This window comes from Paralichthys olivaceus, chromosome 16 (assembly GCF_024713975.1).
Source record: "Paralichthys olivaceus isolate ysfri-2021 chromosome 16, ASM2471397v2, whole genome shotgun sequence".
Lineage (NCBI taxonomy): Eukaryota > Metazoa > Chordata > Actinopteri > Pleuronectiformes > Paralichthyidae > Paralichthys > Paralichthys olivaceus.
This window is the reverse complement of record NC_091108.1, coordinates 18,317,094-18,344,216: the sequence shown is the minus strand read 5'-3', so window position 1 is coordinate 18,344,216 and position 27,123 is coordinate 18,317,094. Positions and strand designations below refer to the sequence as shown.

General features: G+C 41.4%; 1 protein-coding gene across 3 annotated transcripts in view; it reads left to right on the top strand.

Moving 5' to 3' along the window:
* The window catches only part of slc6a9 (solute carrier family 6 member 9), a 73,624-nt gene that overhangs the window by 31,653 nt on the left and 14,848 nt on the right, over positions 1-27,123 (top strand). For 2 of the 3 annotated variants that reach the window (XM_020108063.2, XM_020108050.2), the window contains 3 exons: positions 21,328-21,484; positions 24,096-24,227; positions 24,489-24,765. In XM_020108063.2, the coding sequence (XP_019963622.1) occupies positions 21,328-21,484; positions 24,096-24,227; positions 24,489-24,765 (566 nt within the window). Of the gene's footprint in view, positions 1-10,406; positions 10,562-21,327; positions 21,485-24,095; positions 24,228-24,488; positions 24,766-27,123 lie in introns of those variants that run through there. The other variant, XM_020108071.2, reaches the window with a different exon arrangement.

Here is a 27,123-nt window from a genome sequence, read left to right as displayed (position 1 = left end):
ACCTTGCTGCCGGCTTATGTTGTTGGCCAAGTCCTTGTCTCCTGTTTCTGATTGCTTCTTTTGAGGCTGAGTCAGCTTGCTATTGTTCTGTTGGCAAATGCACACACTCACACACACACACACACACACACACACACACACACATACACACACACACACACCTGCAAGCATATGCACAAACATCTGAGTTTATACTTTCACAAATGCGTCGCACATGCCAAAACAACACCTGCTCAGATTGCTGACATAGAATTCGATAACAGAATTTTGTTATAGGTACAACATTGGAAAAGATAATCAGAGCTGCATGTGTGTATGTGAGAGAAAATAGTATAATTGAAGTATTCTTATATATGGCGTTCAAAAGTACCTAAATAATAAGAATTTAAGACTTTGTCAACTGCAGATATGTTGCGTGTGTGTCTGTGTGACAGCCCTACAACAGTCCACTTGTTCCTCCCATCATTCTGGATATTTTAGGTTTTTTATATTATCTTATTTCTCCCAAAAGTTTGACTGACAGGACTAAACTTCTTAACAGGTTGACAACAGTTGAAACTGTGGTCATTCAGTGTCTTTCCTACCAAAAAACACTTGTAATATCTTTATGATACTACTACTGTTAGTTGTCTGTAGTCTCAAGGGTTAGAAATCACAATGTCACTGATACATATTGAGTAAATTATTATTATTATAATTATTGTGCCACTCCTTGTATTGTCAGTATTTGTCTACTTATAGATTAAAAACAAGAAAACAATTTATGCCATGAAATTGCAGTCGTGCCACTGTTCATTGCTTGTTTCACCCAGTTTTTCCTCAGTGGTAATGGAGTGGTAATCAGGAGGTTCAGCAGAAATCCCTGTAGCTTGGTACAGTTCCAGGCTGATTACTGTGGCTTGACTCAGGTGCGGACTGAGCTGATAACGCTCAGCGCTCGCAATCTCTGCTCATTCCATCACACACACACACACACACACACACACACACACACTAATCTTGTATTTCTGTCTTTGCAAGGACACTTATTGACAACATGCATTCCCTAGTCACTTACTCAAACTGTCACCATCACAACTAAATACTTAATCCCGAACCGTAGCATAAAACCTCACCAGAAGTGGTTTGGCGAGAAATCAGGGCGATGCTGCCCCCTTTAAACCAAATTGACAAAAAAATTATCCCCCTTAAAAAACCTGTCAACTCTGCCATCCCCTCTCAGGCAGCCCCTCATCTCCTATGTGAGAGAGTACATGTGAGCATGATACAGTTAACACTGCTTACTAAATCATGGGATTCGCAGTATGTATTGAAGAGTTGAACCGAACGGCATTTAAAAGAACAGGAAGACAGATCTCCCCCCCACAAACACCCTGACTGTCACAGTCAGATTGATCAACAGCAGCACCAGGAAATATCCTACCTGCGTTGGTGGCCGTTTGTAAAGATTTTACTGTCTTCAGCAGGCAGGCAGGATTCAGCATAAACTCATTATTGTTTTCACTGTGCGTGTTCACTCAACAAGCATACCGTTCTCTACAGCAGGGGTGTTGTGCCCCACAACTGCATTGTTGCATTCTTTTGTTATTTTGCATGCGCGCACACACACACACACACACACACACACACACACACACACACAGACCGATACCATCCCCCTGGTAAAAACTAACAAACAGCTGCTGCCAAAAGTTAATTCTAACCGGAACCCTAAAACCAAATCTTAACTGAAATAGCCAGAAACAGTCTTTTAGTTAAAAAACTTTGTTTAGAAAGTTGATGCTCAGGGCTGGATGGCAGGAGAATGAGATGGGCAGAAGCCCAGGATGGATGCCAAAGTCAGGGCAAAGTGAGAACAGGATCCAGGACAGGTGAACCAGGGAGCTGGATGAGGCTGAGTCCAGAATTGGCAAACAAGAATGATGCTGCAGGCACAAAGAAACAGAAGCGGGCAAAGTTCCAAAAACCAGGCCGGGTTCCTTGAGCAAAATGTTGATTGGAGCATTTTACCACATATATAGCAGCAAGATACACAGCTACAATCCAACACTGAGAGAGGCACAGTGGAGACAAATGACACCAGGGGAAATGAGCACACTGTAGAAACACAAGGAGAAGAAGGAAGAAAGTTTTCAGAAACAAGGGGCAGTCCAATAAAATACTGATTAAAAACAAACATCCTATCATGTACAGATGTTTCTGTTTTTAGAAAATATTGCTAAATTGTCAAGCTAACATAAGACAACACATAAAATGTAGATTTCCCCCATTCTCATTTTATATAAACTTGAAAAATTGCCAGGTCTTAGAGACCATATGATTTACTGAAACCAAAAAAAGATGCATACAGTTTCTTTTCAAGATGGCTTTGAGGTCACAGACAGTTCGAACTTGATAATTGATCCACCGGGTAATAGTATGTTAAGTGTATTATTCCTGTATTGCTTCCAACATTTTATTTTAATTAGAATAAAAATGTGTGGGCACCCTGTGGACTCTTGTTTCCATTAGCACCTCCAAACAAGCATTTCCGTGATCTGTCACTTATCCACAGATACTTCTTCATTTTCTTAATTCACCCAATATCATGTCTTGAAAGTAGCTTTCTGAAATAAAAACTATAAGTCCAAGTCCATTCAAAGACCCTTTCTTAATTTCCTCTGTTGTTACATGAGTCACATCTCTCCTCTCAGTGGCAGACAGACCTCTCCGTGTTGTGACGACAGTCTGGGGTCATGTGTGATTTCAAGGCATGCTCGACTAATCATTGCAGTAATAAGGAGTTCAGATGGGTCTGATAATTGGAAAGCGTTGATTGGCTCTGACATCCTGAAAGGAACGATCAGATCAGATACCATTTCCATATCCAGACAACAGCTCTGATTGCTCTGCCATTGCTTTGACTTCTTGTGGTTTGCAGAAATTATACAGGATTTTATCATTTTCAAGCAGATATTTGAAAATTATGAGTTTTAAACTGTTAAATGCTTTTTGAAGAATTTTCCGTTCTAGCCGATCAGTACTCGTTTGACAACTCAAAGAAAATGACTCACTTTAACAGACTGACCCAAATTATTGCTTTGTATATAAGCAGATTTTCTGGATCACAGGGTGTCGTGCCAAGAAGCTAATGGGGCCTGTTGTGTAGAAAAGTACAAATTCTTCCAGTACAGTGTACAGGCATTCATCCAGGGCACCGCTGTACTCCAACACCTACCTTTTCTTTTTATGTCTCTTATATGAATGTATGTGGACATATTTATCCTATCAGCCCTGCAGGCTGTCAGTTTCAGTGCCTGGTAAGCAGGGTGAGTCTAAAGTTCTAATTGCAGATACTGTTGGTTTTGACAGGGGTAATAAAAATAAAATTTTATCAGGAATGTGTCATGAAACAGAATTGGCTGATCGTGGATGTCATATATAATGTTATGGCAGCTGCTAATATGCAGTTCAGTACATTACAATTAGTGTAGGGAGCCAGCAGGGGCCCACACACACACTCGCACACAAACTCTGCCCATCTGGGGGCAGGTGTTGCAGTTTATGGAGCGGAAGTGCAAAGTAGCCGTGTTTACTCACTGCACCAAGGCTCAGCAAGCAAGGGAACAGACACATGTGGAAAAGAGAGTCAGAAATAGATGTGCATGTGCGTCTGTTTGTGTGTGTGTGTGTGTGCGCGCCCCTTGTCCATCTCCCTGTGGTGGCTCTAACCTTTAGACTCCTTCTGACTTCACTAAGTCAAGCTTGCGGGCACACAGCTGCCTTCCAGAAGCACACATTCGTACCACACACAGCAAACTGAGCATACACTCGTGGTTGTGTGGACAGATAGTTGCAAAGTTTGGCGGATAAATTGGAGGAATTAATGGCTGATAATGGCTGACAGGAGGGGTGGATGAGAAGCTGACCAGCAGACTTTAGCTCGCCGAGAGGAGAGGCGGGCAGCTGAGGGGAAGGATGAAGGAGTGGAGGGAAATTATACTGTCCTGCACATAAATGCACATGGATATGCAAGCCAAGGGTGAAAAACTGCTGTTTATAGCATTTGCTATTATTTTCCCCATTTGAATCCTATATGACCAATTTGCTATAGCTACTGTAAATCCTCAATCTTTCTCATCAAAGAAACACAGGAGTCTCCTGGATACTTTAACAGAAATACAGGGTTATGTTGTGACTATATGTTTGGAATGGCAGATGGCGTGATATACCATGAATTACCCACGATCCTCCACTTTCTTTCTTTCTTTCTGTTGCGAGCAGGTTAGTCAGAGGAACAAATCAGAGCTGTAGGGGAATAGCTTGCTGTTGCTATTGGGATAGGTGCAAAATTAATGCAAAATTTTACCCACACATAAAACATACAACCCACACATACAACTACATTGTAACCTCTGTGATTGAATGTTTATTTCTGAATTGCCCTTTGGAAAACCCAGCAGACTGCTCTACATACAGCAATAGTTTGACATTTGGGGAGATACAGTTCACTTTGTATGAGATGGATGAAAATATCACTCTCACTCCCATACCTGTGTGCTTAATATAAGGCAACAGCTAGCTGTCTGTTAGCTTGGCACATAGTCTGGAATAGGTAGAAAGACTGATATATTATATAAGGTTTTAGTGATTCATTATCTATAGCCTACCGCTTATCTTTTGAGGGTCATGGGGGAGCTGGAGACATTGGGTAAGAGGCGAGGTACATGTCATCAGCTTATCGCAGGGTCAACACACAGACAAACAACTGCTATCACACACACATTCACTCCTTTGTTTGATTTAGATTCTCTAGTCACCTTAAGCCCCAATGCATGTCTTTGGGCTGTGAAAGGAAGCCTGAGAAAACCCATGCTGACAAGAGTACATGCAAACTCCACACAGAAAGACCCCCGGCCAAGCTGGGATTCGAACCAGGAACCTTCTTGCTGTGAGGCTTATCCTATGAAACACTCCAAAACCCTGTGTAGTACGTATGTATCTAGATAGATTTTGAAAGAAAGTCCCCTCTTGTGGTTTTAATGAAAGTACATAGAGTTTAATGCTACACGTATTTGTGATCATCACTACCTGTGAAAAACAAGCTCCTGAGAGAAGCTCCAAGCAGCAAAATAACTAAAGTGAAATGAGAAACTGCAGGGTCACTTCTCTCAGAAAGTTCCTCTCACCATGGGGGCGCTAAAAATGACAGCGTTTCAGACAACTGCTGGCGGCAAGACGGGAGAGATGCGGCTGTCTCTGACTGGGGTTAAAGAGTTCAGACCTTAACGTGGTTCAACACTGTTACTGCTCATTTCACAGTGACAGTCTGTTACCTAATTGTATCTATTAGAGTTACTTTGACCTGCAGACACAGGCTAATATTGTTTTCTGTTCATGCGACTGAGTGTATTTGTCTCATCATGGCACAATATGTTCCCGAAGACACCATCTCTATCGGGAACTGCCACAAAGGCAGCTTTGAGTGCTTTAGCAGGTGTTTATTTTGTCTGTTGGTCTGTGGACCAATTTGGCAAGACACCTAACTATGCAAGACAAAACGTCTCAGCTGTGTTGGTGTGTTGTTGAGTTCAAAATAGGGTGAGTTCGAAGATGGCTTTGCAGTATCCTGGCTCAATAGGTCCACATGTTGACAGGCATCATGTCTGATGGGATCCCATTGCAAGACGGTCGGGGTTCACTCACCCCACTGTCTCTGCTCGTCTCATGTTATCAATCTGTGTTAATTTGTGCCTTTACTGTCTTGTCTGATAACAACTGCTGGGGATAAAGCAGTCATAACAGCAGTTATAAAACATGACAAATTATTGGTTGGTCATATATCACTTAAACCCCATTTCACAACAGTGAGTAGTAACAGCAGCTGCTCTTTCAGCAGCACTCCTTGGCTATTTAGAGTGTTGAGTGAGTGACACTTAGCCCAGCTAGAGTTACATTATTCAGGCTTAAACACCCGACTTAGGAATGTGGGGGTCATGACAAAGGTGAATTGCCATCATTGGCATAGGGAAACATCATTCAAGCCTGGAGCCTTTTAGAATAAGATCAGAATGCCTTTATTGTAATTGAACAGGGTGTACAATGAAATTATAGAGCCACTCCTTCACAGTGGAAACACATGAGTACAAAAATACTAAAAAGTTGGATAAGAAGCAACATTGATTAAGGTCATCACAATTTGCCAAAATACAAAAAACCCTAATAAGACAGACAAAAGTCAGAATGAAAAAAGATCAATAGTCACCTTTAAATCAAACCATTTAGGTTTCCAAAAAGCAGTCAAGGTCATTTTTGCCTCCATGCAAGGCACTCGCACAAAGATAAAGGTTGTGCTGACTTGCTTTAGAACTCCTACTGTAACACACTGTTGCAGTTGACTTTTTACAAACTGGCAATAACTGAGCAATTGTTGTGTTCTTCACTCTTGTCAGCATGCCACTTTAAATTCAGGCTAGTGTGGTGCTGAAGTCCAGGTTGGCAGCATGGGATGGTTCAATGAAGGGTCATCATCATCATCATCCAACCTACGCAACCGATAAGAGCTCAGGCTGCAACTGAAATGAACTGACTGTGAAGGTTCTACTAACTGTGCCACAGTCAATGCTACTTTGTCTTTCTGACTGATATGGGTCATCCTTCAGGATATATAAAATATGAATAGGTATTTATTTTAGAGCTGTAACATAGAAACTGGATTAGCTTGTATCGTTTCAAAAGAATGATCAGGCAGACTAAATGTAAACACATAGTTTCCAAACCACTTCCCTGGAAGGGAAACTTGTGTCGGGCAATAACTGGGAAAAGTCTTATTTACTGATGAATCCAGTTATAGAAGTGTGCTACTGCCATAGAGCAGATGAACAGGAAAGACAGTGTATCAAAGTGACACTGAAAAATGGTGGTGGGAATATTCAAGTTTGGGGGTAGTTGGTATACTCTGGAGTTAGACACCATGCTACATCCTGTGGTTTGCATCTTCATGAAGAAAGATTCATAGTGCAGCAGAACAATGACTCCAACAAAGAACTAATTGAAGATTAGAGAAGACCAAGGAGTCAACCCTACTTCTATGGGGACACTTGAAGAATGTCTGTCTGACAGATTTTGTCAGTGTAGTCCAATCAATGATCCCTACATGTGATTATTACTTCGCCTAACAATGTAGTAATGACTAGAGATTACTCACGGGTCAGAATGTGAACATTTTGACGGGGTTGGTTCATGACTTTGTTTGTTGTTCTCTATAAACTGATTTTTTTCAAGTCAGGTCATGTTAACCATATAATGTGATGAGGTCTGTTTGTTTATCAGGTTTGCCTGGCCAGGAGTTTCTTGTCATGTCCAATCTACTACATCTACTACTGTATGTGTCCGCATCCTAATCTTCATTGTTGCTACAGAATCCACATTGATGTAACCTGCTGGTTGAATCACATTACCTGCAGACGTCAGAGGGCAAGTGAATGCTTAGACAGGTTTTACTGTAAACAACTCCCTTATTGAAGGGAAGCTGAAACGCCCCAAATTATTGTAAATATGCAGGGATGAGGAATCAATTGTGCAACATGCAACGCACCTTTTAAGCATTTATCTGTCTTCTTACTTGATAAAAGACCTGTGAAACAACATATTTAACATAGTTATCTCAGTAGCTGATAAATGAATGAACCTCTCGTCTTTGTGTGTTTTAAATTAAGGACTCGTGTGCATGTAGAACACAGTGGTCGAAAACTAGGAGAATGTGTTAAATGCCATAGTATCAACACTTCTACAGGTGTCTGAGATTTGGGTACATTTATGAAAGCAGGATCTGACATTTTTTATGTGTACATACTGAATAAATATCAACAAAAATCCATCAACCACAACGACAGTGTGCAGCGTACTGAGTTTTTCCTCTTCTCTACCTGTTATTGAAGTCTTCCAACAGTGTCAACATTACTTACACTAAATACCAAAGTACTGTTACCGTGTGCTCAGATAGTTTCTCTGAGTAGTCTTCATTTGTTGTTTGGGTTCAGGCTATAAAACACTATATTGTGTATATATATGTAACAACAGCAATGTGCTTTTCAATGTCATCTTACACTGATTATTATCGCATCATGTCCTTTATTTGTATGTGTTCGCACAAGCTTTGCGGTTATGTTATCGTGTTGCAAATAATTAGTACATAGTGTGAATAGTTGACCTGAAATCAATTTTTGAATCTCAAACATTCCAGCACAGCCTTATAATTCAGCGTACACTACAAGGATTAATTCAGAATCAGAACACGCTCTCATCACAACATCTGTTTGAGTCAGAGATACTTGTCTAAGGCTGTTAGTGATGCTTTGTTACTGTCTTTGTTCTCCAGTAATCAAACATGATACAGCGCTTTAACCTGCACGCTGCAGAAGGGAAGATTAAGCAACTCTGAAAACGAGGTGAGGAGAAAAAGGCTGATGAGGCTTATTCATCAGCTTTGTCATGGATTTGTAGGAAGCAAGAACCAGGGGAGAAAAGAGTTGATGAGTCTCGTGGAGGCAGAGTGCTCACTGTGTTAGCAGGGAAAAATGATAAGGGCCTGATAATGCTTGTTGAAGGTGTGTGTGTGTGTGTGTGTGTGTGTGTGCGCAATTTTGTTGAAGCAGCAGTGAGGATTGAGGGCAACTCCACAGAGATGAGGATTGTCAACACTGCCTCAGGTGAAGAAGGCTGAAACAATGAGGGGAAAACAAGTCAGATGGAGAAAGACTGATGATGGAGTCTGATGTGTGTTTATATTACAAAGAAAGCTGGACTTCTAAAGCAATTATTAATAAGTTAGAGGGACACTGTTGGAAATGTATTAGATTTATTCCCATATTACTTTGATTGCCATCTATGAGATAAAAATGCTTTCAGAGGCTGGGAGGTTTTCTTGGAACAAAATAATAACTTGTATGCATAAGTGACTTGGACTGAGATATGTGGCTGGACTTTGTTTTTGGTTGTTGTGATACCTTTTAGAACCCTAAAATGTGTTTTACAGGATAATGGACAGATGTGCTTCCTCATCGCTTTCAAAGATCAAACTGATACGCTATATATGACGCAGCTGTGGCTCAGCTGGTCAAGTGAAGTGTCCTTCGACAAGACGCTGAACCCCAAACCCTGTGTAAATGGTTGAATGGGAACACTGTACTGTAAAGCGCTTACTCCATACAGGAAAAAGGACCATTGCAGGAATAATGTGACGTCTTCTACTTGAATTGGCTGAGCAACAATTCAAATACCAAATACCTCATTTATCATAATTAATTCTAATATTCTAGATTAATCAGCTAGCATTAAACTGTTATTCTGCTCTACAATCAGCAAAACAAACCATCTAACTATTTCATTTTCAGCTTTGCAGCTGATATCTTAGAAATAATGCAACTTGAACTAGAATTTAAAACCATTTACTCATACGACTGGCCTTATTTAATGTCTATGCTCTTGGGCAAGCCAAAAGACATGTGTACTCGTGTGAGTGAGTGGGAGGGTGTGCAGGGGTGAGAGGGATGCAGGTGAACAGCTTGCGAGGGCCAACAGTTCCGCGGGCCAGTCTCGCGCATCACTTGACAGCCATACCCTGATCCAAGCCCACGCACAAATGAACTTGTTAAGCAAATGAGTGAACATGCAAGAGAGGGCGGAGGGGTGGAGGAGTGTGGGTGGGGATGGGTGGGTGCACACGGCTGCAGTGGCTCCAGCTAGACCTGCCTGCTTGCACACATCAACCATCACTGCCACTCTGTCTCCAACTCTTCTTCTCGTCCTCCTTCTCTGCCGCTCCGTCGTTCCCATCTCTGTCATTCATCCGCGCTCATTGAATCCCTTTGTTGCATTAGAAAACAGCCTCTTCCTGAATTTTATCTGGAGCTTATCTTCAAGATGCTTTAATGCGGTGCTGTCATCCTGCACTCGCAGACAATGGACAGTAAAAGAGACTGTCAGAGCACATTGGTCCTTTGCAGATACCAAAAGCACCAAAAATACCTGCTATGTACATGGACCTTTCATGTAGCTGGCGCACGCAGGCAGGACTGAAAATCTAGTGACAATTGTGGAATCATCATGGTGTTAATCTCAGGCAATCTTTCTCAAAATACCTCTCCGATTGTAGCACCTACACACACATGCAAACAAACATAAGTAGGTTAATCTGTAAATAAACAAACGTTTCAGTGCCCATGTGCACACGTATTCACACTTAAGTTTCTTATCCATTTTTCTTTGTTGGTGCAGGAAATTCAATTTCAGCTGATTTTGGATTTTAATCGCACACCCCCTGCCCTTTGCCCCAACCACACCCTCCCTTCCTGGCCCTCCTCAGCCCTGCCTCCCACCTTTTTTTTCTTTCTTACAAAGACACTCATACAGCCAGATCCCTTTCCCCTTCCCCCAGGGGAGGCATTTGAAGATTTCAGCCTTGTAGGTTTGGTGCTTTAAGTATCAAGGAGGAAGAGAAGTGGGTCAGTCATCAGACTGTTTTGGGGAATATCTGAGGGGCTGATGCTGTTTCTGCATCACCATGGAGAATCATGTCCAGGTAAGGATGACATGCTGGATGAAAACATATGATTTATGTAGAGGAATTGAATGTAGCTGTGGAACAGAAGCTTGAATTCAGATGTTTTACATTAGATAATTAGTTCAGCATGCTTCAGTCAAAGTGGTTCAGTTGTGTGTCACATGTATATCTTTAGGTCAACAGTGTTTATACTTGTGCTGAATGGCCTCAAAGTGAAGGTGGTGGGAAAAGCCTGAGAGTTTAAGGGATAATTGTGCATACTTCGTTGTTGTCTTCCATGTGTACCGCACCGTTTTTTTATCCTGAGATATTTGTAGTCTTATAGTTTTTTTTTTCAAACTTCTGTGACTGTCGTGTAAACGACGGAGAAAATCCAGAGGCTGTCATTCTCTCTCTGGAGTTCAGTGCATAAGTGCTTTATTGACAATAAATCCTCAAAGGCTCATATTTGTATTTCCTTTGTTTGCTTTGTGTGAAGCAACTTAAATCAAGTAACTGCCTATGTGCTTTGTTTATACCTGGAGCATTAAAAGCTACGTCCACTAGGGAATAGAGCAGTGATGGATTATCATAATAGTGATAATACTAATACACTAAAATACATTTCTCAACAACTGTTAGTAAGGCTGCTTTATTTATTTCCAAGGAGCAGCACAGACACGTACATTAAAATGATCCCTCAGTTACTCATTATCCTTAATCCATTCAAACATGGTGTTTACTACTGACTTGCTTCACACCCTGATGCATGTATTCCCTGACCTTTCACATGCTCAACTGCACCATGTGGATGTGCAATTTCAACCAACAGCCCGAGCAACAAGTGCCCCTGAAAGCTTAGTGTGCACTCTCAAGATGCCTTGTAGTATCGAGTGTGAAGTGGATGCTTGACATGCCGGGGAACTTTCTCAATGTATGAAGGGATGTCACCTGAAACTGACCCCGAGCTTCTGGGCGGCCATCTATCCCACCCTTCATTTGACAGGGCTCCACTTTCCCCCCTCCTCCTCTCTCCTCCTCCTGACACCCCATCCATTGGTTTCAATTAATCAGCCGTGGACAGGGATTTATTCAGCCCCTGCCCAAAGGGATCTTTTGGTATGTGGCCCCAGTGGTAGCAGGTTGAGAAGCCACGGTCTACACTGTCTTAAGGCCTATTACTCTCACCTCACAGCCCACTCATAATGAGAGCTTTGAGCTGCCTGTTTTTGGGGGGATCCGGTGGGCTTTTTGTCCGATAATAGCCGAGTGGATTCAGTCACAGACATGTTTACTAAACTCTGTGTGGGTGGAGTGAGCGGAGATTACGTGTGCCACTTTAAATAACCGCGGCTGGGGCAGCCTCTGCTAAATGACAAGTTGTTTTTTCTTCTTCTCGCACGAAAGTGAAACAACATGTTTCCATCCCAATTTGCACTATTGGTTAAAGTTGTTTTTCACGTCTAGTATTAAAAATACTTCCTGTCTGAAAGACTCAGAATCTGTCTTTCCAAAGCATTTCAATCTTTACTGCCGTCAGGGGTTATTTTCTGCTGCTGAAGACACCTTGCTCTCTCATGAAAAGTATATAAGCATTTCATGAAAACCCACACTGATGTAAAATACTGGACAGCTTCAAGTCTTATTTCCTCACAGCAAGAATCCGATTCTGACATGCTTCAAACAGCTTCCTCTGCTCTTTGTTGCTTATTGTCAGGAGTGCTGCCATGCCTTTGTCTGATTCAATAGAAGTACAGACAGCTCCAGCTACATACCACCTAAAAGGCAAACTAAGATTGGACTGCTGGAGCTGCAGTGTTTAGATATATGGAGCAGAGCAGTGTAAATGCAAATGAGCCTCTGACTGCATTAAAGGGCAACTTTGTCGTGTGCAGATCAGTCGAATATAGCTGACGTGCCAAGCGCCCAGTGACGTCTGTATTCTAGCCCATATACAAAACACTGGCACCATATCTCCACTTGTGTCACCCATCAAGGTAAAACCAATTATGCTGGATGTGAACTGCCACTAGACCCAAACACAATAGTCTCACTTCAGAGATTTTGCCAAAACAAGACCCATTTTAACTGTTGTACATGCTTTAATTTGCTCATGCATTGATAAGTGCAACAGTCTTTATTCATGCCTTAACCAAAACACCCTGGAACGACTAGAACTCAGGCTTGATTTTAAGATACTTTTTGATCATGTTTAAGGTGCTACGTGGCCTGACTACTGATTATATTTGAGACCTTTTACTCCCATATATGAACAATTACATATCTTGAGATCCTCTGGCCTTCTCTCTGTTCTAGAGACCTGGTTAAAAACCAAAGGAGACTGAGCCTGAGCAGTCAGGGATCCGAATGACCTGTCTGAAATTAGGCAGGCGGAGTCAGTGCCATCTTTTAAAGCTCCATCTTAAAAAACATTTCTAAAAAGCCTTTCTTGATTTGATCTGAGTTCTTTGCTTATTTTTATACATATACAGACACTGATAGAAATACCTCAAACCATACTTGACCTGAAAGCCTTTTGATTTTTTGTCTTGCTTATTGTGAAGCACTTTAGATCTGTACTTTGAATAAATAAATAAATAAATAAAAACATTTTTTTTAATTATTATTTTGCAACAGGACCGTAGACCCATACACACTGATTAGTTCCCCAGTTCAACATAACAGTTTCTAAAGTAATTAGCAGAGACAGTTTTGACCCAGGATTCATGTTCTGCCTTGTGACCACGGCTCATTAAAGCGTGTTTTATGAAAATGAATGATGTCACGAGGTGACACATTACACAACACCATCAGTTCGAGGACACATGCTTGTGACTCTGCGTGTTTTGGATCAGGTGTGATCTCAGTCCCTTTTATCCCGACCCCCACCCCCCCTCCTCTGAAGGTGCACATTATTTTGGAGCTCATTACTCTGTTGCTATGTAACAGTTAACTTTTGTATGTTTGTGTATAATGATAGAAGTGAAAAAATTACATGTAATTTCACCTGTATTTGAAATACAGTACTGAAGTAGCCTGTTACAGTAATGAATGTAAAGGTGAACCTCAGTAATTGGTCTGTAATATAAAGCAAAAGCAAAAACATTGTAAACAAAATATCAGCCTCGTATTTATTACTTTTTTAAATTAGTTTATTGCACAAAAAGGAAGTTCTTCACACAGTAGCCTATGGTGTAGAGTCAGTGTTCATTTTCATAATACAAACATAGAATTTGAATGTACTATAGATTACGTATAGGATTAAAAACTTAACAAAAAAAGTTGTATTTATAGACAGAACACACATGAGGGCAAACAAGATTTTGAATGTGCATATGTACAAGCATTTAGGCGCCTTCCCTCCAGAAGAGCTCTGAGACATCATAGACATGTGAAATTATAAAAGTGTGTGGGTGGGAGAAATATCACAACCCTTCCTCAGTGTTAAAGTCCTATTTATTATGTTTTCTGTCTCATTACAGGTTTGTGAGAATCTTGCAGACACACAAATGACACTAACTGTCAATATCTACCCAAAGTTCATAAAATGTTCAAATGTTTTGCTTAAAAGAGCAACTAAAACCTTCCTCTAGGAGACGAGTGCAGCCAGAGACAGCTCCCCCTGTGAGTCGTCAGTAAAATGCCACCGCTCAATAGGAGGTGTCGCTAAAGGATATTCATTTAGACAGGAAACAACACAGAGTCACCATCTCAACTATCTTCATCCTGTAGAAGAGCTTATACGGTCTTTGCAGAAATGCACTAACTGTCCTCTTAGAGTAAATACAGCAACTGTTGCAACACTTGTGATGCAACTTTTAAATGAAGAGAAGATCATTTAATGAAAGCTTTCACAGTAAAAAAATATTAATATGTACACAGATACTCTATGTCTCTCTCTCTCTCTCTCTGTGTGTGTGTGTGTGTGTGTGTGTGTGTGTGTGTGTGTGTGCTTCTCGCTACACTCCAGTGGACAGTATCTCTTACAGACATGGCTGCAGCTGTCAGCAGAGGTCTTTTGAACAGTCCTTGCTCGTCTCTCAAAAAAAGTGTGTGTGTGCAAAGCTGAAGTGCTCTCTTTGCACTCTGACAGGAGGGAGGATGAGAGGCAGCTGAGTCAAGAGGAAGCACGAGGGGAGAGAGCATCTTGTATTTTCCTTTGTTTAAAATCAAATGTATTTCTTTCAAAAAAAATAATTTCCCGAAAAAACACGTTAGTGATTGACACCAATGAAACATTCTGACAGAGCTTTCAGACTTTCAGAGTTTATTTAATAAACAGGCTGACAGGACAGAGGCACTTCAGGGGCCAATCAGATTTCTGTCAGTGCCCCCCCTGGATCAGGCCCTGTATTTATCCATTATTTCTACCTTACTGTTTAACCATGTTACATATTTATTCATCTTATTTATTTTATTTATTAACCAGTTTTTTTCATTTGATATCAAACTAAACTATTAGCTTCACCTATCATTGTGTTGCTTTTACCTAAGTATTTTAACCGTTACATGTAGCTTTTCCACATTGCCTCATGTAAACAGTGTTGATTGTGGACATTGTAGCTGTTTACCTTCACCCTTTCAGCAGCTAAATATGTTTATGTTCTTAAATCAATGTCTTGTTTCACTTCCACACATCAACAGTCCTGTGCCTGTCGTTGGTGAGTGACATTCATCCTCCCCGCCTACAAACGCTTTAGCATATCCCCGTCACATTACCCCTGTGGGTCTTTTGCAGAGTGACATGCTTCAGGGTAAATTGCACTGATCCCACCTTATAATCACTGTTAAGTCTGAGCCCTCACAAGACATTCTCATTTTCGTCACTGAGCTGGCAGCCTTTTGAAGACGAGCTTTGCACAGAGGAGGGTTCGAGTCGTCAGCGTGTTGGACAGAACTGCGAGATTATGATTAGAGATTTGTGAGTCACTGGTCCACTGTGCTGCTGCTGACAAGAATATTCTGTAATGTTTGTGGGGAATGTAAGCAACTGGCCCAACATATATTAATGAGACTCCTGCTGAAGAGGAATTAAGTTTGATTAAGACGACATTTACCTTGGCCAAGGAAATATTGGTTGGTTGATTTGTTTGTTTGCAAGTATCATGCAAAAACTTCAAAGCAGATTAACACAAAACCTGGTGGAAGGATGTGGTATGGGTCAGGGGACTGATATTTGCGATTGTGAGCAATTTGGTGCTGATCCAAATGAAGATCCAGACATAGTGAATTTAATTGTGGTTTCATAAGGGGACTGTTTGGCCTTTGTGAGGGTATGCACTCTTTTTTCATATAAAAACCACCTTGGAAATATCTGCTTTTCTCTGGATCTGCAACAAAATTTCATGGATTTTTCCTAATTTCCCCTCAATCTTCAAGTTTCATGAAAATTGGTTAATTTGTTTTTGTGTAATCTTGCTTACAAACAAACCATCTAACAAGCAAATGCCTGTGCATCATCCCTTAGGTTTATTTAATTCACCTTGTTTTTGCAAGTTTTCGATCGATTTGTATTTATCAGGCTGATATCAGTGAAATCTTGGACGTCTGATCCTGAAATTTGAAGCTTGACTGTCAGAAACACAAGATTGTGACTAAGACCTCAAGACACAATCGCTTAAGAAATTAAATCTGATTATTATTTGAAAGCAGAGACTGACAGGGTGGGGGCATTTTCAGTTGACGTTGACAGTGCAGCAGCAATAAAGAGCTGTGAAGAAAATCTCATGCTATCGACGGTTTTCATGGGAATTTTAGGATGCTGTCTTCCTGGTGTTATGGGGCAAAACGAACAGATCTGTGATAGGTCTTGTTGATTTTCTGACAAGGGGAGCAGCCACAAATGAGCATCACACCAGACCTGTTAAAGAATGGATAAGAAAAATAATTCTGCAACATACATTTTTTATATTTTAACATCACTCACCTCATCTTGATCTCACCAAAACAAAGACCATACGTGCAACCTGTGCACGAGCTTGTAAAAATCACAGTGAATTGATTTGAACTTTAATACAATTATCTCCACTGAGTGAGCGTCCATTATTACCTCCGCCAAGGACATCATGTTTTCCAGGGAGTTTGTTAGTTTGCTGCATTATGCAAAAACTACTGAAGTGATTTCCATTAAATATGTGGGGGGGGGGGGCATGGCCCACGATTTTGGTGCAGATGCAGATCAGGGGCAGATGCAGGATTTTTTTCCCTCTTTATCGTACATTGTGAGATGAGGTGTGTTTTGACGTTTTCACGGGGAAAAAAGCCCAGGTATATTGAGACTGATATCTGAGTCTGAACTCAGACACACTCCCTCTCTAGCTTCTTTTAAATCTTGTCTGAAAACAATTTTCTTTTTGAGAGCATTTGGGAATATTTGATTTGCTTTTATTGATACAGATTTTATTTATTTAGTTTTAGTTATTTTTACTGCTTAAGTTCTTATGTGGCCAATGACCTTGTTGTCTACGGCCTTGTCTGGTTTTTGATATTTTGGTTGAACGTCTTGCTGTTAAGCACTTTGTAACATGGTCTAAAGAAGTGCTTTATAAATATGGTTTATTGTGATTGCATTTTCTCTATAATTAAGTGCAGCCTGATTGAATGTAAAGGAACTGTTGGACTGGAGATATGAGCTCTACGGAAAGTTATGAAATATGTTGTGACACCATTGAAGAGCTTCATGTAAGAGGTAGGCTACTTGAAACATTATTTCACTTACTAAGTCCTCTGTACTCACAAATCTGTAACCAAAATCAATGTCTCTAAATGCGTCTAATAGGCTGCTTCCTGTTAAGCAGCAGCAGCCGAGAGACGCGAGTTTAAGCCAAGTCAGCGCTCTCACTCGAAAGAGACCTTGGAAAGAGAGGAAAGTTGCAAACCGAATGGAGAGAGACAGAGGGGGGTAAGACATGTGTGGTCTTATGTAAAGCCCAGATGGTCCCAGAGCAGCACGTGACAGAGAATTGAAGGGATATGGAGAGAGAGGAGTGTCGGTGTCTGACTCACTGACCAGGGGGCTCCCGGGAGCCAACGCCACAGGCTGCAACACCTGGGCAGAGATGCAGACATCGAGGTCAGTGAAGGAAGAGAGGGATGTCATGAAGAACGCAAAGTTTTGACTTCTGCCCACAAGGGTTTATCCAATATATGTCCTAAAAATGCTCCGACTTGTAGATCATGTCGACGATTCCCAAACCCCCCGAGAAACCTATTAAATATTTTCAACCTCTCATTGTTTACTATCAGTTCGGACTATAAATTTACTACCTCTGTCTTTTGTACTTCTGCTTCACCTAGTTCACATTCTCTGTGAGAACCTGTTGGCCAGACTCTTCCTGTAGCTGGATGCTTCAGTATGAGCAGTAACACAACAAATGCTATTCAAGTTACAAGAGAAGTGACATGTGATAGCTGCGCTGCCTGACAATGGTTTATATTCTATATACTGTGGATGTGCTGGAATGATTAAGTAAGGAAAGAAAAAGATAGAAGTTTTTGGTATTTCTCATAACATATCAAGTGTTTTCTCTTTATTACTAAATATCTATGTATATATATGTAGATATGGATATTATTTCTGGCACATGAAAACATCCATGTGCAAAATGTTTTCATGTTTTGTCAAAGACAAAGTAGCAAATTCTCAAATTTGAGAAACTTTTTCAGGACCTGGGTTGTATGTTGTATCTCCCCATTTCCTGTCACCTCGCTCTGCTCTCTCCACAATAAAAGTTTAAATGTATTTATTTTTTATTTTTATTAATTTAAAAAAATTAAATAAAAATTAATTCTCGTGATAGCTGCTAATTCATTATATGATGATTGGAAGGTGAATTAGCTGACAAACTGTTGGAGCTCTCATTACACTGGTCACATGAGGCCAATTCTCAGTTCACATATATCAGTTAATATATATCAGGCTGAGTTGTGTGTGTTTGTATGTTTTGGACGCCCACACCTGGTTGCTGATAGGGAAGTCGTATAAGATGCACAGACGAGCGTCGGGTGCGGCGAGAACGCACACAGCTGCATGCTTTTTTTCAGAACTGTTCCAAAGTCAACTGCGGGTGATGACGCCATAATGTGTGGCCTGCTGTGACAGCAGGCTCGTGGCCGGGGGCCTCTCCCCGCGCACTGCTGTGACCGTGGGTTCACTCTGAGCAACTCCTGGCCAGCAACACGTGTGTGTGCTGACCTCGGTGTCTGTCCCACCTGCAGCCTCGGTCAAGGATGCGGGAGAAAGCCTTTTTGTTTTGCCCTCCCAACATGAGAGCACAGTCAGACTTGAAGACAGACTATGGACCTTTGGGGGGGAAATATGTTGGCTGTTCGTGTTTTCGTGGTTGTTGCTGTTTTGCTGTCCAAATTGTTTTTCTCTCACTCGCATTAGTCAGGCTTGGCACTGCCTCAGAGCTGAACTACGGCACCATGGGGGCAAAATGTGGATGTTGTTCTGAGCTGTTGCTGTTTTTTTGGCTGATGAACAAGATGTCTCACTCTGGGTCGGAAGTAGTGCATTAATTCGGGAGAGTTGTGTGTGTGTCATATGGTAATATAAATAACTTAAATACATTATTTTATTGCCTTATTCAAGCTTTGTTGCAACAACCTATTCACACAAAATGTTCTGTTATCAAATCTCTTTACTCTTTAACTGTAAAAACATGCGTGTAGCTATGGGCGTTTCACAGAAACACTCTTTTCAGTCTCCCTGGAAAAGTGTGTATTTATGATCAGTATTTAAATTTTTTTGTCAGATTGAAAGCTTTGCTCAAAGAAAATATGAGGCCATTCATTCAACAAGCAGCAGACTCTGCTACACACAGATAACACAGGCTGCATGACTGAAGTTTTTATTATTGTGTCAATCACAACTGTGGCCAGCCTTCATGGGCTTAGAACACCACACACTCACAGAGACCAGCAGTAGAGACTCGTACATTTTCAAACAAATCTTTAGACCTTTTCATATCTGCAACAAAATTCCACTGGCAAAAACATTTACAATGTTCAAAAGTTAACAGTTAACAATCTCGGCTTCTTTTGCAAAAGTGAGATCATCTGTGCACCTGAATATTTATCCTGTGTCTTGACCTGGACAGAGAAGGCAAATATTTTTAGTCTTTTTCAGACCATTTATCATCATATTTTAATAGAAGTTGATTTAACAGGTACCTAAGTCCTCTTGTAGCAGCCGCAGGTTACCGACCTAAGTCTTAGCTGCTTGTCTTCCCATTTCACGATTGCACGGTCCTGTCAAATAAAAACTAAAATGCCCAAAAATATCTCCCCCAAAAAATTTACTTAACTTTCTTTCAGACATGCACTGTTCACCAAATTATCACCTGACGTTCTCTGGACAGGCTGTATGTGAGAATGCAGAGTTTTTGCCGCTAGCTCCCCAAGTAAACACTTAGCAGAATGTGCGAATGAGCTCAAGTGTCAATGCAGCGGGAGATTCTCTGCAGGATTCACCTCGAGTGGGTGGCAGTGTTTAACATGGCAAAAAACAAAAAAAAAAATATATGTATGTATGTATATTTATATATATGAAAAAGTGGTACCATTCATGTAGAAGTCACAGACGAAGATTTCAAGAGAGTTTTGGTGATAAGGGCCGATGTGGGTGTCGATGTGCTGTAAACAAAAACATGATCTCTGCAGCAGAGTTAATACGTCCTGCCTCTGCATGCCCTCCAGAGATTTCGGTGTCTGAGTGGAGAATTTCCTGCCGAGCTGCTCATCAAGTTGAAAACTGGAGAAAGTTCGGACCCACTTGTGCCAATATTCTCCGAAGTTCATGTCTGAAAGTGGCTATAACAACAAATCCTTACTAAAGATACACACCACCACCTCAAACATTCATCGGAGAACTGTGTGATAGTTTATTTAAAATTACAACAAATTACAGATTACAATATATTTTCAAAACTTTTGTCTGAACCTGGCCTGGGTCCAGACAGGCCCGGGTATCCAAACTCTATTTCCATAGTACTGACCCCAGCATTGTGTCCATGTCTCTGTGAACTGCCAGATTGGAAATAAATCTTTGTAAAATAGCCAAGATCATGACTTAAGTTCATAGTTTGTTAATGGCTGATGAATTGATCTTTATTTACCCTCCAAGTAGGTCAGATTTGACCAAAAAGTGTACAAATGATCTCAAATTAGCATTATTTATTTTTCTGCAAGAGCACGAGTGTCTTCATGTGCACCAACAAACACACACACACACACACACTCACATACAGACAGGCAGACGGACAGACACAGCTGAGGTTATGGAGGAGGTCAGGGGAGAGGGACCATCTGATGCCAGCAGATGGAGTGATGGAGAAAGCAGAGGAGAGGCTGAAAATCAGGACGACAAGACCAAATGCTTATGGGCTGTTCTTAAGGCGCTGATTTCACTTTACATCGCGTCTGCTCCAGTACACCCACCTTATGCCAGACTTTGGGTGGAGGAGATAGTATTTTACAGAGAATATTCAATAACTGAGTGCGAGCAATGCCACATGAATAATTCAACTCCACATGCGGCCCCTAAATATGTTTTAATGTTCACCGTTGTTTCTAAATACTGATGAAAACATTGCTACGCCTAACATCACGATAAATGAGGCCTCTGAAGAAGCTCTTCTCCATCGGAACATCCGTTTCTGATTTGTGCTCATAAATGAGGTGTGTTTTAACCTGCTTATAGTGGCTGGACCTTCTGCCGCTGCGGCGCTATCTCAGGAACACACTCGCCTCCCTGCCACCTGAAGTCACCTCTGTCTCTCTCCGTCTCCCTGTCTTTGTTGCAGAACGGAGCAGTTCCAGGCGAGCCAGCGAAGAAAGATGAAAACTCCCGGAGAGGCAACTGGGGCAACCAGATTGAGTTTGTCCTCACCAGCGTGGGCTATGCTGTGGGCCTGGGCAACGTCTGGAGGTTTCCATATCTCTGCTACAGAAATGGAGGCGGTATGTTTTTCCTCACAGAGCTTCGCTCATTTCTCTCGAGCTGTTACTGATTTCCTTTATTGTTGCTGGCAAGTACAAATAAAAACGTACAATGTGTAAAGGGAATTTTTTCCGATCTTTATTTGGGAGCGTTTCAGTTTGAAAGCAGAACTTATTGATTTCATGTTCAGATTGTGAAATGCTTTCACTCGAAACCCTGCACCAGCACTCAAATATAACCCTGGGCTTAGATTTGCTCTCTTTTTGCTTAAACTGTGCACGCAGATATTTGATTGCTTGGACATTTCCTGCGTCACAGTTTCAGCATTTCGCACCACTCTTCTTACACTGGTCCTGTGCACACAGTAAAACGTCTGCTGTCAGATTTCCCCTCTGCTCTTGGATTTTTAAAAATCTCCAATTAGGTTTTCTTATGTGAAACATTCTGTCAAAACGACCCAATCATGCCAGGTGTAGTGTTGAAAAGAGAAATATCCCCGTCCTCATTATGGGTTTGTTAGCTTTACTTCTTTGTGTCTCGTTGAGAGGACCATGACTTGACGCTGCAGCGATGGAAATCTGTCCAAACAACAAATTAGTTGAGTCAAATAAGTTTGAGCACAAGCATGGACTACTCTTTATTTTTGAATATTTTATCTCTTATATACACTCAGGTACCACCTTGAAGAAGGAGGGACCTCAGCCAAAACTATAAGTTACACTTAAAAGCCCCATTGAGCAATATTTTAGGCATGACCACGCAATAAAATGTAAAGTACTCTGATGAATATAGTTAAATTAAAATGGCTCTCCTCGACCCAGTTCGTAAAAACAGGTCTATAGAATATGTAGGTAGAATATGTACTGGAGGAAATGGTGCACAGCTAGGTCTCCTGTTTTGCACCAGCTATTAATAAAATAATTAGTAAATTGTTAAAGTCCTAGCTTCTTTACACAGTACTGACATAACATGGAATGAAATATAACCATATGAAAGGTTATGAAAACATAACCTTATTGGTGGAGGTAACAACGATTAAATCAACCAAATACAACAGTTTCTTTGTAAATGTCAGTATATGGCTTTGATTTATTTATACATGCATACAGCAGGAATATGTGTGTTGCTGTATATAGACAGTTCCTGGCACAATTCTCCTAAATGAGTCTCAATGTGTATTTTTGTGTAACAGAATATCAAATCTTCAATGTCTACAATACATCAGACAGGCCAGATGTGTCAGCCATGTTCCATGTTAGTGAATGCAGCTGTCTGCACAAGCCACATAATAGCTCAGGCTTTATACATCTACAGCTTCAATTCAGAGTAGTGTGTTCGACAGCACGTTTAGTGAAACAGCATTATTGTTTATTGGGCTGTGAATGCTGTCAAAATGTGTCTGAGTGCATAGAATGGATCCAGCTGCTGTTGTGCTGCGTTCGCTTTGTAGACAAGGCAAAAGAACTTGATGAGGCTTGACTGTATTCGTGCTCTTCTGCTGAGACATTCTGCTCCCAAGTCAAATGCATCCGAAAAACTCTGGATTAAATGTGTTCTATAACCATTCTATGATTTAGCATCTCTTAGAGGAGCGAGGTCATCTCACTCGATGAGTCCGACCCGTCCTTGACATCTCTCTCACATGGGTTATGCTGCAGATTTTTTGGTGTTCCCACAGGTAGCCGACCTTCAAGGACTGTATGTGCAACATAAGTGAACTTACACAGAGCTGCAGGTGTTATGTTAAGGATCAGGAGAGCTGAGCTTAACCAGCAACACACACACAGACACAGCCAGAGTGATAAGGTTCTGATATTGTGCAGTCACAGCTGGTTGTGATGACCTAGTTCGCATACAGACAAACAAAATAAACTCACACACACACACACACACACACACACACACACACATGCACACTACATTCCCTATGGATGAATGTCTGGTTTCTGGTCCAGTCTGAACCACCAGAGAGTTTCTGCACCAGTGAACAGGCTCAGCTGCACATTTAGTGACCTCTCTTCTCGCTCAGGGGATGTTACTGTGACAGATGAGGTCTTTTTAATCTTTAGTTTTTTGAAATACCCTGATGACAGGCTAAATGACATGATCATAGCTTATGATCACGGTCACAGGTTTTATTTATGTAGTATTACTCAGCAGAGCACATACCTCCGCCAATGCCCTACAGTCCCCTTAAATATCAGACCCCTAAGTATGATCTGAATATATCAGATTTTTATTTTCATCAAGATCTCTGTAAGGGAATACTGTGGAAAATCTGTGAAAATGCTGAAAAATGCCTTAAAAAGGATAATTGTTCAGTAGTTTTTGTATAATCTTGCTAGCCAACAAACTAGAATGGTATATACCTCAGACCAAGGCCCAACAGTCCCCTTAAAAAAACACATTTAAATTGACAAGATTCAGATTTTTACTCGGATCAACACCAAATTCCGCACACACATGAATATCAGTCCCCTAAATGTTCTTGATTTTTTTTCATCATCAAAAATTTTTCTTGTGTTCTATATAATACTTAATACATATGCAGATTGGGAAGCTTAGTATATTATGTGCACTCCCAACATAAGACGGTGTCTGAGTTTTTGTCCTGTTGTTTCACCCCTCCAGGTGCCTTCATGCTGCCGTACTTCATCATGCTGGTGTTCTGCGGCATTCCTCTCTTCTTCCTCGAGCTGTCCTTCGGTCAGTTCGCCAGCCAGGGATGTCTGGGAGTCTGGAAGATCAGCCCCATGTTCAAAGGTTAGTGTTCTGTTTTGTGCGATGGGTCGAGGTTGAGTTCAGGCCAATGTGTGTGTGTTTAGAGTGTAGCACATTGATTCTGCTGATTTCTTTGAACTAGTGGTCTAAAGATAGATCATGTGCATCATAAAAAGGTAAAGGTAGAGGTGAAAGGTTATATCATCGTAAAAGATCCATATCAAGCTGCCTGTTTTCATAATCACCTTTAGTACCTGTGATGTTCCTCCATTTTTTTCTCATCCCTTCCTCTTTTCCCTTCAGGTGTCGGTTACGGCATGATGGTGGTGTCCACCTACATCGGCATCTACTACAACGTGGTCATCTGCATCGCCTTTTACTACTTTTTCATGTCCATGACCAGCCTGCTGCCGTGGACCTACTGCAACAACCCCTGGAACACGCCGGACTGCACCGGGGTGTTGGGCAGTGGCCACCCGCTCAACAGCAGCCTGGTCAATGCCACCACCAGCCTGGTGGCGGGGGTGACCGAGGTGGTCAACCGCACCAAGAGGACCAGCCCCAGTGAGGAGTACTGGAAGTAAGTACAAGCTGCACCAGGGACATTGTGACTTGTACTATTTGAACTCTGGAGCAGTGTATATTAGTTGTTTGTTAGTGGCCCTGGTCAGACCTGGTATTAACATCCGTCCTGGGTGATTCGATCACAAATGGTCAGCGCTAAGTTCAGGTCGGAACGCATCCAACTGCGCCCTGAACATGTCCTGAGATCCAATCACTCGGACCAAATTCACAGGCGGTCTGGGAGTAACAGTAAATGTAAACTTGTAACAGTAATGTAAACTTGACACTTGTGAGATACTCAATAAGGTGCTTGAGTGGTGAAACATTGGTGAAACATTGAATAGCAGCATTTTAGAAGGGAGCTGAATAAATGTGTCTGCCTGTGTGTGTTCAGCAGTTTAACAGTCATCAGGCCAGCATTTGTATTGTTATAGGGAATTGAGAAGTCTGATGGCCTGTGGGAAAAAGCTCTTGGTGAGTTTGAACCACATGCTGCAGTAGCGTTTGCCAGAGGACAGAAGGTTAAACAGTCCATGGGCTGCCTGGGTGGAGGTTTTGCTCTCCTCATCCCCACATCACAGGAAGTGAAGACGTTGCTGTGCCCTCTTGACAAGGGAAGCTGTGCTTTGTAGTCCCTGTCAAGTCATCTGTTATGTGCACCCCCAGGAAGTTGGTGCCTCCCACCTATTCCACAGCACTGCCATGAATTTTAATTGGAGTATGTACCATGTGCTTCCTCCTGAAGTCAACAGTGATCTCCTTCGTGTTGCTGACATTCAGTGACATGTTGTTGTTGTTGTCACACCAGGCAACGAGTTGGTTCACTTCCTCTCTCTAGGCTGGTCATCGTTGTTGCTGATGAATCCCATCACTGTTGCATCATCCGCGAACTTGATGAGTTCTGGGTCATCAAGGTGAACAACAGAGGGCTCAGAACACAACCCTGGGGGACCTCAGTGTTCAGGATGATGGTCTCAGAGGTGTTTTTTCCAACTCGTAGTCTGGGGGGTAAACTTGGACTGGGTAAAAACAACATAATCTGATCTTTATGAACACAAATAACATATATGTATATTTGCATATAAAGTGGGGAAGTGAGATCCGATCACGAGTGGTCACAGGAGAAGCATTCAGGACAGCATTCAGGACATATTTTAATATCAGATGTGAACAGGCGTTATTAAGGCCACCCAACACTGTGATCGACCCCACAGGACGGATGTTAATACCAAGTCTGAACAGGGCCACTGACTAAAGAGAGCATTAAGTACATGACTGACTCGTGCTTGGCTATGTGAAGATTGGCACAGCTTTCAATTTCCACTTCATGATGGGGTACAGCACCATTTAACAATCTGAGACTACTGTTAAATAAATTAAGTAAAAAATAAAACTAATAAAGTTCAGTTTTAAACTAATGCATTGGATTTGCTGAGAACCAACACATTTTTCTAATTAATGTCTTGAGTTAATTGTGTTATTACAATGTAAAAATGAGCATTTGTGACAAAGATCTTGGACACTTGCATATAAAAAGTCTTAATAACAGATTTGAACTGATCCTGTGTCCTCGCAGCACAAACGTCATAAATAAAGTGACTTAAGTGATCAACTCAACTCCCAAAGCCAAGGTTAAAGCGAATAGTCAAAAAAACATAATTTGAATCGTTTTTAGTCTTGAGTGTGCATTTAGTTTTTCCCAAGTTATGCAACTAACCTCACTGGACTGTCCTGTCGGCTTTTCCTAAGAAACCCAGGTCAAAACTGACCCTGCACCTGTCAGATAAGCTTACTTCAAACATGACCCGTGTTTGCGGAAAGCATTTAAATATTTGGACTAGATTTGACTGAAAGCACAGCAGCTTTTGAGCAATCTGCAGCGACAGGCAGCAGGTTTCCCATATTTCATTTCCATTTACTGGAAGCTCTCTGCGGGCCTTATTTTTTTATGGTGCAATCGGCAGTGGCAGGTGAAGTGTAAGGTCAGTGAGGGAATATGCAGGTGTTTGTTTAGTTGAGGGTGCACAATGAGAAAAAGGAAGTAGTGATTAGAAATATAAATCTGTGATGATCCATTGTTGTCTCAGTCACATTACACATGTGGATGATCAGGATTCAATGGGTTATCAGCTGGATGAGGGGGGAGGTAGAGAGAGGCTGAGGCGCTTGAAGCTGTCTCACCTTTCACCTACTGACATCACAAACCACAGCCGACCTTTCCCCAAACAAATAATGATTCATGTGCAGTACATCTGCCAGCTTTAAAGAGAGGGGGAGAGGTCATGTTTAAGCTCTATCAGACTTGTGATGACATTGTGTTTGACCCGTTGTTATACTTTAGACTTACCCATGAATCTTCAGCTCAGTACAAACT